The 12,555-nt window shown below is 40.9% G+C and overlaps 1 protein-coding gene across 1 annotated transcript in view; it reads right to left on the minus strand.

Annotated features, from left to right (window-relative positions):
* LCMT1 (leucine carboxyl methyltransferase 1) overlaps positions 1–12,555 on the minus strand; it is a 34,546-nt gene that overhangs the window by 12,485 nt on the left and 9,506 nt on the right. The window contains exons 3-5 of the mRNA XM_006896638.1: positions 10,338–10,459; positions 6,239–6,315; positions 5,075–5,136 (exon numbers count right to left, since the gene is read on the minus strand). Of these exons, the coding sequence (XP_006896700.1) occupies positions 5,075–5,136; positions 6,239–6,315; positions 10,338–10,459 (261 nt within the window). The remainder of the gene's footprint in view (positions 1–5,074; positions 5,137–6,238; positions 6,316–10,337; positions 10,460–12,555) is intronic.

The raw sequence follows: 12,555 nt of genomic DNA on the forward strand, positions 1-12,555 counted from the left end.
ATTACTTTTTCATATAGGGAGCTCTAGTGGCCTAGTGGGTAAAGAGTTCGTTTCACTTCCAATCCAAACGCAGGCATTTCGAATCCACCAACTACTCTGAGGGAGATGAGATAGATGGGTAATCTCCTCTCATGCAATTTACTGCCTCTGAAAACCCGCTGAAGGGGCAATTATGAGTTGGTTCTGATTCTATGGCAACAACATAATGTTTTGTAGATTAATAATGTTTTAGTCAGATGCTTGTCTGTCAGTCTGATGTACTGTGGTAGCTGCTGTGTTGCTGTAAGGTTTGCCACCGGTATCTCACACTAGCAGTATCATCGACGGTAGACAGGTTTCACCGTGTTTCTAGACAAAGACAGATGAGTGATCAACTTCTCAGTCAATAAAAATCCTATGGATCACAGCAGAATATCATCTGGCATGGTACTGGAAGAGGAGGTCCAGTTCTCTACCCTGGAAGTCACTCAGGATATACCGGGGTCACAAACAGACCACGAGGTCGTCCAGAGTTGGAGCCGACCTGACAGTAACAAAGAAGCTTTTAGAATGAAAACACTTATTAAAGCGCTTGACTCCAAGTACTTAATACACAGAACTATTCAGGAGAGTTGACCCTTGAACACCGGCTGGGGTTCCGCTACAGGCAGATTCCACCCACCTCCCTCCCCTTGTTGCTATGGCATGCAGGCATCTCAAGTGTTTGGAGACTCTGCTTAATCTTCCTCTGGGATACCAATTACCTCCTCATGGGTAATTTACTGGACCTGCAGAGTCTAAACTTGGGCTTTTTAAGAGTCAATTGTAAATTATGCACAGCTTTTCAGCTGTGCTAGAGGTTGGTGCTCTTAACCTGCATCCTCTTCAAGTGCCAAGGATGTTGTTTTTATTTGTTTTGTTGCCTCAGGACAGTGTCGGGTGTGTGGGGGGGAATTACTGAGGGGGGATTACTAAGACACTTAGAGCACTGTGAACACAGAAAGACTAGGACCCCTGGTCTAGCTCAAGGCCTGTACGTAGAGAGGGGGACACTTCTGTGAAGACTAAACTGCAAATTATTAAAGCTAGGTTTTACAAAGCAGTCGACTTAAAAGCACCACCATATACTTAATGCACAACTTTACAAGTTGGTGACGTCTTGATGGAATCTTTCAGCAGGACTGACACTACTTTTTAAGTGAAATTTGTCAGTTTTATCACTTTTCACAAGTTTTTCGTTTTGGCTTTATTAAAAACCTTTCTGGTATGATATCAAAACAAAAAATTATAAAGGAAAGGGCTGAAGGCTTGCCTTTATGACATACAAACACAAAGGTAAAGGACAAGTGAAGGCCTTTTACAGAATCTGTCCAAACAAGACTGTCAAAGGACCTCTACACAATATTATATTAGAAAATGTTCCTAGAAACAGAAAAGAAAAATAAATCCAACAACAGAAAAACTAGCAAAAGAAATAAAAATTTACAAAGTCCCCAAAAGCAATAAAAGAAAAATATCATTCATCTCAATAGCAGTCAAAGTTAAATAAACTTTTTAAAAAAACAAGATAGAATTTCATAGATCAGACTCAGAGACTAGAAAAAAGAAATGATGATATTCAGGGCTAGTGATGTATAGAGAAAGAATTCTCATTCACACTAGTGAAGATATAAATGAGTTAAAAGGGATTTGAAGCACAGACTGGCAGTGGCTATTAGAATTCATATTTGACCTAGCAATTTCTGCAAATATGCTGACACACATGAATTTTTTTACAACACTATTTAAAATAAAAACATAAAGGTGGCGGCAATCTAAATGATCATCAGCTGAGAAGAGATGAATAAAGTGGTTCTATGCAATGGAGTACAACAAAGCCAATGAAATAGAACAAATCTATACATGCTGATACATAAAGATGGCGATTATTTACAAGGGCATGAAAAAGGCAAGCTGCAAAAATAACACATAAAGTGATTTTATATGTGGAAGTACAGATTCAGTAAAAATAAAGTTATTGAATCCATTATAAAAGGCACTGATATTCACCTACGGGAAATGATCTTAGATTCTTAGTTGCTGTTGTTGTGAGGTCCAGTCTAGTCAAGTACGGACAACAGAACCAAATCCTATCCTGCGCCAGCCTCAATCTCTGATGCCCTCGAGCCCAGGGCCGCAGTCACTCTGTCATTCCATCTCGTGTAAGGTCTTCCTCTGCTTCCCCGTCCCCCTACTTTTCCAAACATGATGTCCTTCTCCATTGAACAGCCTTTCCTAGCAACATGTCCAAAGTATGAAAGATGAGGCCTCACTCACCATCCTTGCCTCCAAGAAGCACTCTGGCCGTACTTTCTCCAAGACACATTTGTTTGTTCTTTTGGCACTCCGTGGGGTATTCAGTATGCTCTTCCAACACCACAACTCAAAGGCATCAATCGTTCTTTTGTCATCCTTATTCACTATCCAGTTCCCAACAGCATAACAAGTGATTGAAAAGACCTTGGCCCGAATTAGTGCACCCGAGTCCTCAAATGAACATCACTGCTCCTCAGCAATGTGGAGTGGTCCCTATAACTGCAGACTTTCCCAGTGTAATACATCCCTTGATCTCCTGACTGATGGTACCAAGTAAGTGTACTGATTGAGGATCCAAGTAAGATGAAGCTGTTGACAATTTCAACCTTCTCTCCATCTATCATGATGTGGCATCAAGATTGGAAGATTCATTAACAATCTGCATTATGCAGATGACAGAACCCTGCTTGCTGAAACTGAGAAGGACCTGAAGCGCTTGCTGTAGAAGGTCAAGGACTGCAGCCTTCAATATAGATTGAGGCTCAATATCAAGAAAAGAAAGATTCTTCCCACTGGGCTGATCATGAGAGATGGTGAAGAGACTGAGATTGTTAACAGCTTTAGTTTGCTTGGCTCCACAATCAACACTCTTGGCACCAGCAGCCAGGAAATTAAAAGATGTATTGTGATGGGAAAGTCTGCTGTTACGGACCTCTCCAAAGTACTGAACAGCAATGATGTCAGTCTGGAAACTAAGGTGCACCTGATACAGGCCATGTTCCTTGCAATCACTTGCTATGCATCAGAGAGCTGGACAATGACTAGGGATGATAGGAGAACTGATGCCTTTGAGCTGTGGTGTTGGAGAAGAGTATCTTGCCCCCCGGAATTAAAATGCATTTTCCTGAGTTAGCATTTGCCTTTCAAAAGTATGTAAATCACTCCTTTGAAATGTTAAGAGCTCTGTAACTTTGAATTAGAGGTAATATTATATTAAGTAAATGAGTAACTGACTCAGGTATATTCCCAAATCCACCAAGAGACGAGAGGCAGGAAGTATTATGAAGGTTGTGTCACTGTCTCTCAGATCTGAAATTAAAGTGCTTTGGATATTACAATGCATCTCAATCAAACTGGCATGTGACTGCAGAAATGGGCCTCTGTGCCCCCAGTAACAGAAAGAAGTTTGTATTATAGAGATGTATGCATGTGGCAAAATTCACCAAAAAATTCACATTTAAAATTTTTGCATCTCACAGCATATAAATTTTTTTTAAAAGGAAAGAAAGAAAGCAAACTCTAAACAAACATTGTAGTGAAAGATAAGCACCAGTACGGGGATTAAAGGTAGCATGTCTGCAACTGAATTCTACAATATAACCAAACTTAGTCTGGTGCACGGAGAGATGGATAAAACTGACACCAAACCAGATGCCATTGAGTCAGTTCCATCTATGGCAGCCCTGTGTATTTCAGAATAAAACTCTATTCCCCAGAGCTTTCAGGGCTGTGACCTCTGTAACAGACTGACAAGCCTTTCTGCTGGGTGGAGCAGAAGTGCCAACCTTTTGGTCTTACTGTCTATCCAGGCCATGTGTAATAAAAGTCAATTTAGGAAATATCTGTGATGATTAGATGTGTGTTTGCTTTTTAATTCCTTAAATTTTAAGTATGCTTAAATTTTTTTTTTTATAATTAAATGTTGACAAGAAAAATTGCTTGAAAAGGTCAGAAAGCAAACAAATGAAGGTGGTCCAGTATAAGATAGAGAGACGTGGGGGACAGCCAATTGTAAAATGTTGATGCTTCTAAATGAGGTAGCTGCTATCTAACAGTCGCCATGCAGGAATCAGGGTCTACTGTTTCTCAAGGGGGGTTCAGGTTGTGCAGTGTGTGACACACTGGGCTGCATTACGCTAGACGAACGATCGGCAGCTTGAATCCACCAGTCCACTCTGTGGAAGAAAAAGATGGGCATTCTCCTTTAAAGATTTACAACCTTGAAAATCAAATGGAGGGTCATTATGTAAGGAAAAAATATATATATAAGAGCTCTTCAAAAGTTACAGGATGGAGTAAAAGCTGAAACAAGAACCCTTTTCTGAAAATTACTAAGAGACACTCCCTTGTCCTTGTACTCCAGTTGCGAACCAGCCAAGACCAATTCCTGGTGTGCTATAATCCTCTGAAACAAAGATAGACTGAACTTCCTCAAGCCCTAGCTCCCTCCTTTTAAGCACAGGTGAAATCAGTAAATTGAGTGGGAACAAGACTGTGAGGTCAAAAGCCTTGACCAATAAGATGAGCTAAAGCTAAGAGAATTCACATCAGGGATGAAACCTGAGCAAACCACCCGCCAGTGTGCTGTTGGTGAGACTCAGGTCTGCCCAGGCATCTTTCTGTAGAAGTGAAATCCTTCCCGAGATCTTTGGTTCTGCCGTGACACTGAGCCATGTTTCTAGCAATTATGGGTCAGAATCAATTTGATGGCATCAAATGCTTTAACCACTAAACCACCAGGGATTTGAGTTGTTTATTTTGGGTTTTTTGTTGGGGTTTTTTTTGTTCCCCCCCGCCCTTGGAGGTCTACTGGGAGCCTATGGATGTCTAAGGAAGACCATACAACAACGGTCTTAAAATTCCTTGGCTACTTCGTAGTCAGGATACAAGTATGTATGAGTCAGCACTCAATGTAACATCATGCATCTATGCCTTCACACCATTTTTAAAAGAAAACGGGAAGGGAAAACCAAAATAGTCATATACTCTGTATTATACTACTCAGGCTGAAGATACTTGCCTATTTGAAGCGTGTCTTCTGAATGCAATTCTACAATGGGTTGTGATAAGGGAGGCTTGGATCTATGGAAAGATAAGGAAAAGGAGAAAAATGGTTTAAGCAGTTGATTTATTGCGAAAATGTATTCAATCTCTACAGAAATGGCGAATATATATTGCTACTGTTATAAAGCAAGGGCTACTTTCAAAGGATTAAGGTTTAATTGAGTGTGACGACAGACATAATACAGCAAAAATTCACCAGATACAAACGACTTTTAGGTCAGGTCAATTGAATATAATTAAACATTTGCTTTTGATGTCAAATGATTCACTGAATTTGAAGACTGAGAAACACAGATTAGCAAAGAGTTTACCAAATGTGAAACATAAAGGCTCAAAGACAGAAGACTTGGTTTTTTAAAATTCTGTGCCAAATATCATTCTGTGCTATGGAGACAAAACAGTAACCAAAATACACCTAAAAATTCCAGGTTACCAAACTATTATAGCTTTTCAGTCACTTGCTATGCATCTGTGAGGGCTGGACAGTGACTGAGGATGCCTGAAGAAGAACTGACGCCTCTGAGCTGTGGTGTTGGAGAAGAGGGCTCAATATCACATGGATTGTCAAAAGAACAAATAGCTTGAAGAGGGTGCAGCCAGAGTGCTCCTCGGAGGCAAAGATAGTGAAACTTCATTTCACATACTTTGGGCATGCTGCCAGCAGAGGCTATCCCTCGGAAAGGGACATCAAGCTTGAAAGGTGGAGGTCAGTGAAAGAAAGGAAGAACTTCAACCAGACAGACTGACAGAGTGACCACAGCACTGGGTTCAAGTGGGTCAGAAATGATAAGGATGGCACAGCCTCGGTCTGGGTGCACATCCATTGTTCATAGGGTCACTAAGAGTCACACCCAACAACAACAACAATAAACTATTACATAAGCCATTTTTAAACATTAAGTGAGATTACACTAGTGGATGAAAGAGTTACTAGGGAAAGCAGAGTTTGTTTCAAAGTCTGCAAGACATACAATACTAAGGCAGAAAAGAAAGAGTGAAGGGGGTCACAGGAAAGCAGTACCCTACAATGAAGTCCCTAGTATTCAAGCCTGACATCAAGAGAGAGCACAGCTGCTGAATTCTATTTAGCTCTTCTTGTTTTAGCCAAACCCATACTTACTTGATGTTGTGTATCTTTCTTGTGACTATCATTGGAAAGTCAACTTCAAAATATTTACTTGGGAGAAGATTCTCATCCTAGAGAAAAACACATAATAGTTTTTACACTTATCTATTAATTCATACATTTTTACCATTCCTCTTCCATGTGTCAAGCACTACAGCACCTAAGTCATGGGGTATTTAAAGGATTTTTAAATCAGGCCAATGGTAGGGCTAGAAATTTCTTTTCCATTGTCAACAGAATGAGTTTCTGGCAAGTAAGAAAGGGTGTAGGAAAAAGGCTCCCAATTGCTGTTGAGCCAATTCTGATTCATGGTGACTCTGATTCACGTGCCAGAGGAGAAATCCACACTGTAGAGATATCACGATGATCTTTCACAAGTAGACTGCTAGGCCATTCTTCTTCTAAGACACCCCTGGGTCCAATCAAACTATCAACCTTTCAGATGTTAGCCAAGCACTGACCCATTTCAGTTACTCAAGATTCTTGGGGGGAAAGCCAGGAGGCCATTAGAGATGTCCAGCCAGAAAATCCAAACCAAACAAACTGTTAGAGTGGAAGCATGGTGGAGTAGTAAGAAAAAAGACCTTCAGAGCTAGTGGGACACGGTTCAAATTTCTGCTTCAATATGTATTTGCAGTGAAGCCTCGGGAAAGCCTCTATGCCAAGAAGTTTTCCCAACTGAAAAGTAAAGATAATGATAATAACATTGAATGAAAGGGAGGCCAACCTTATTAAGTAAGTATGTACCTTTAACACTGGTTTATGTCCATTTACTCACACGGGTTCTGGATAAGTACGTAACGTTCATCTCTTACTGTGGGCTGCAGTCATAAGAGTGGAAAGCTCTACACCCTCCTAGATACCTCTGCTTCCCTTCCTGCCTCTCTGGCACATCTCTATTCCTACACTCAGTTATTCCTCTAGGGAATTCTGGTGGCTTACTGCTGAGGAGTTGCACTGCCAACTCAAAGGTTCAAGTCCACCAGCTGCTCTGTGGGAGAAAGATAGGCAATCTCCTCTCATGTGATTTACTGCCTCTGAAGACTCACTGGAGGGTTAACTATGAGTCCGTTTGACTCAATGGTACATAACAAGTCATTCCTCTACCATATCTATTTTTCTCTCCATCTTCCACCAATTCTCTGGTTCATTAGTCCTACTGATTACTCTCTAGTCCATCCACTACTTTTCAACTCTATCACTTCCAGTCCAGACTATAAAGAACCCACCTCTTGTTCTTTTTTTTTTTTTTCAACTGAACATTACATGTCTCTCTTACAGTAGATTCTGCTCCATTTCCTATTCCCCATCATGGAATGCATATTACCAAATCACATCAAATCTACAGAAAAGGGAGTGTTGAATATACCATGGACTGCTAGGAGAACAAACAGGTTTGTCCTAGAGAGGGTGAAGCCAGAATGCTCCTTGGAGTCAAGGATTCTGAAGCTTCGTCTCACATACTTTGGGCATGTTGCAAGGAGGGACTGGTCCTTGGAGAGGGACGTCATGTTTGGCAGAGTGGGGGGCAGCACAGGAGAGGAAGACTTTCGATGAGATGGATCAATTCTGTGAGTGGAGTGGTGGGAATGAGTGCGTTTGAGAGGGTGAGGTTGGCACAGGATAGAGCGGCTTTTAGGGCTCTTGTACATAGGGTCGCTATGAGTCACAAATAACTCGATGGCACATAACATATCTTCCTGAGCAACTAGGGAGGAGACAGGACAGGGAAGAAAAAGAAATGAAGCATTTGAGGATCTGGATTCCAATGTCTATTCATACTCCAGTGTCTCTGGCTGTGAAATCTGAGGGAAGATACAACACCTTCTTGCAGGCCCACTTTCAGGAACTGTATATAACCAATTCCCCAAACTCAAGAGTTTTCAGTTACTGAAGAGGCCACAGATACAAACTAAAACGTCAGACATCTTTTCCAGACTGAAGAAATAAGTGTCAACCCACGTACACAAAGGCCACACGGATATCTCATTTAAATATGAAAAAGGTTGAGAGTTTTGAGAACCAGTAACATTCATATCAAGAAAGCTGATAAAGGAAAAAATAGGTAGGCAGGTTGGCATACACTCAGGTACTCTAAATTATCTTGGTCTACACTTGGAAGAAATCTAGAGAGATGGATTTCCCTTTTCTGCCACATGACCAACATGATTAAAGAATAAACCAAAAATGTGTACAGACTTACAGAAAGAAAACATTAATTACTGAAACCTTTGTAGAACAGAGCTTTGGCAGTAGAACAAATAGATGAAGAGTGACAGGATTGAGTCTTACTTCTGCCTTTAACAAAGCCAACATTCCCTTGCCCAGGAGTAAGTGTATTCATACCTGTTTTCATAGTCTAACAGAGCCACTATCAGGTCTAATCAGAGAACGGCTTCAAAGGCTTTATATTTTATCCTCATGACCCAGCCTTGCAAATTTCTCAGTTTCACCCAAGATGCCTGTGGGATGAAGGATCTAATTCTGCCATTAATGGTGGGGTCTTTGTCCTTGGCTCTGGTGAGGGAATCCGTGGAGTAATCGGGATGCTGTGGTTTGGGACTTCCAGGCCTCACCCAAGGATTTGTGCTATTTGTTAACAATTGTTACTAAGAGTTGGGCAAATTAAGAAAAGACCCATTGAAATGAACTAACCTCAGAAGGCATCATTTAGCCTATTATGCAGGACGAACCACTCTAGGAATTGGCTGCTAGCTGGCATCTTGATGGTGGTCTTGTCTTGATGGCGGTCATGTTAGGAAAGTTTCTGGGGTCATGTTTGCTGTGTGTTACTGTTCTTTTTCCCCCAAAGAGTGGGTGGCCAAGGGTGGAGGCCTGCTTGTGCGTATGGCTTTACCTTGTGCCATAAGGGTATCAAATATCATAATGATTTCCCATTGTTGACAGAGTTTGGTAGAGCTCCCAGTGGTAAAAAAGGTTTGAAAGCTGGAGTGGCATCCACTTCTTAAACCACATGCCTCTGGAAACTCTATGAGCTCGGAGAAACGATGATAGTTATGGAAACACATTAGGTCTTTTGTTCATTGAGTCGCTATGAGTTGTACTTGACTCGACGGCAATCAACAACAACAACCAATAAAAGCTCAGAACACCAGGGCTCAGAAAACTTCCTGGTTGATGAAAACATCTGCTCTTTGGAGAGTAGCATCTCCTTTGGGACATGCAATCTCTTCACTGAGAGCCAGTCAAGACTTTATTTCACGCGACCCACTGTATCTTCTGGCTCTAATAAATCAGCATCTAGAGATATGATAAATGCTTCATGAATTCTGTTGAGTCATTCTATCATCTAGCAAATACTCAAACCCAAAAGGGTAATGGCAATCAACAGGTCAAAAAGCAAAGGTATTGTGTGGGCTTTTGAGTTTGCAGCTAAAGAGGCAGTGGACAATCACTCCCAAATACGTGGCCAGAAGGTTGGGGTGTCATATGGACTCCCCTAATTTACAGCCAATATCTGCCTACTTGTGAGTCAGAAAGATGGTGTCTCTTTATTTTGTGGGTGCTGACGAAAGAGATAGACAGGTAGAAAGAGAAAAACATAAAAGAATGGGAGAGAGAAAGAAAGAGGAGCGAGGGGGAGAGAGGAAGAGGAAGGGGTAGGGATGACTGGCAACAAAGATAGAGAAGTCAGAATATGAGACTCAAGATCCACACATTTCAGAGTTGTATTCACGCCGATCCTTAACACACAATGCATTATTTTGACAGAAAGAAAAAAAAATCTTAATTCTTGTCAAAATCTCAAAGGCATTTAATTCTTTGCCTAAGCAATTCCATTGGTGGAATTTTCCTTCCTGATGTTTCTACACATGCAAAGAAAATGACAGACATCAATAATTATTGTAACCCTGTCTGTAACAGCAAAAGAGTGGAAATAGTCTAAATGTCCATAACTCGTCCCTGGTGAAATACAGTCTGATGTTGATGGTGGTTTTGGAGGGCGACATGTGGCAGACAGGGTGGTCACTGCAAACTTTTCACTATGTTCTTAGATGTTTAGAGCTATGTGAACCTCTCCGCAAGTTAAACGTAAACTAACACTTGGCAGGAGAAGGGAAGTCACACTAACCTTTAAATTCCAGAAGGTGGTGTCCATCCCGGCCCCCAGATTTAAAATTTGACAGTGACATTCTGTCTTCCGTAGAAATGCCTTTATCAGCTGGCCAACACCATGGACTCGAGCAAAATATCCTAAGAGAAGATTGGAGAAACAATCACACAACAGAAATAATCCTGCAAAGCCCCTCACAAAGCAGAAAACATCTACCCTTCTCCAGCGTCAGATTTAACTGTAGACTTTATGAGAAAAATAGAGGCTTTCAAGTTTTCTTTTTTTTTTTTTTAAGAAAAAAAAAGGTTTGAGCCAAAGTAGGGACAATTGGTTTGATGAAGAAATTAATTACTTTACTGTAAGAAAAAAGGGAGCTCTGGTGTGGCTCAGTGTGTAGGGAACTGCGTCACTTAGGCAAAGGTGGATCCTCTCTGGTGGTTCGACTCCCCTGGTGTCTGTGAGGGATGACGGTGGGCAATCCCCTCCTGCGTCATTTATACCCTCAAAACCCACACAGAGAGTCAGCTTTGACAAAGCAAGCCAATAAGCAGCCAGTCAGTTCAAACTTCATCAAAATGAGTGAATGCGTAAGAAAATGATCCAAGAAAATAAAGTGTCCTATAATTTTAGGTATGAAAGAAAGTTGTTTTACATTCAAATACTTGATCTAGATGTTTTTCTTGGAAATATCTTCTTTATAGCTATCAAGAAAGTGATTCCTTATTCCTTATTCTTATTAAAGTGATTTCTTATTCTGGTGAAACTCAAAATGGTGAGATTATTTGGAAAAGAGTATTTTAATGAGGAAATCTGACAGTGGGTGTGAAAATACAGACAGTCCTCTCTTACATGTCCTTTCCTTTTTACTTTGAGTCTTAAGTCATTATATAAACTAGCATCGCAGACCAAATGGCACACAAAAAATATTACTACGTGTCACTTAACTCACCAATTCCCAGTAAGAAAAAAATAACTGTTCTAAAATAAAATATCAGCTGATTCAATGAGAACTAAAGTTTTAGTCTGAACTTTCCTAGGCGCAAATTCACCAACTAAAGGCCATTCCAGAAGGAGTATCACAAATATAACTGATAAAGATCCCTGGGATCTTGCTAACAAATGTGCCACGGTCTTGGGGCAAAGACTTCATCCTCATGTGTCTCTCAGTTTACAGACAGGTGTGCTCGATCCAAGCCACACTTTTTTCAGTTACTTCTGATGCATCTCACAGTGGGACTGAGAAGAAGGATGCCGTGGCGCTGCACTGTTGGAGAAGAGTACTGAGTATTCCACGGAATGACAAACGAACAAATGAATCTGTCTTGGAGAAAGCGCAGCCTGGGTGCTCCTTTGAGGCAAAAATGGAGCAACTTTGTCTCACAATATTAGGGCATGTTGCCGGGGACGGGACACACGACACGCCAGTCCTTGGGAAGAGACATCTTCCTCGGGAAGCTGGAGAGTTAGAAAAGCAGAGGAAGACCCTCAACAAGATGGGCCGACAGAGTGACTATTAACAGTGGGCAGGGGCCGATCGGATTTTGAGGACGATGAACCAGGTAAGGCTTAGATCTGCTGCTCACAGCATGGCTATGAATTGCAGTCGGCACCTCAAACAGTAATAATGAATGTTGTATTTTTTTGGTGACTAGTATCAGGTTCCTCGTGAAAAGCTCTGTGGGCACATTAGAAGCAAGAAAGGAGATTCATCGATTTTTTTTTTTTAAATTTCACTGTGGGTTTTTTTTTGTTGGTTTTTTAATTAACATTTCATTGATTTTTCTTCTTGAACTCCTACATCTGTTGCAGGAGTATAATGTGTTCTGACACATATTTGAAAGCCTTGGCAATGTTAAAGCTCACCTGTTGCACCTGCAAGGTGATGCTGAGTTTGTGGAACTCTAGGTTGTACGTTTGCATAAGTGGAAATTTTAAAGTCTCAAAGTCAGATGAGATTTCACAGTTGTTGTGATTCAATGTATGTTGGAATCAAAAACCAAAACTCCCCCACATTATCTGAGTCATTAGTCAGCAATTATAATCGGTGACCTGCTAATTCCCAAGATACAAACTTCTACTGCTTGATTTCCAGCCCCATGTCTGTCACAGTTTTCTAACTACTAATCATTCTTCTTTGCTTCTGACTTTTGCATTCTCCTTACCAGTTATTATTAGTGTATCGTGTCTGAATATTTGATCAAACTGTAAAAGTTGGCAGGTGTCCTCAATTTCTTCA

This window comes from Elephantulus edwardii, unplaced genomic scaffold (assembly GCF_000299155.1).
Source record: "Elephantulus edwardii isolate Elephantulus edwardi_28Jun2011 unplaced genomic scaffold, EleEdw1.0 scaffold00186, whole genome shotgun sequence".
Lineage (NCBI taxonomy): Eukaryota > Metazoa > Chordata > Mammalia > Macroscelidea > Macroscelididae > Elephantulus > Elephantulus edwardii.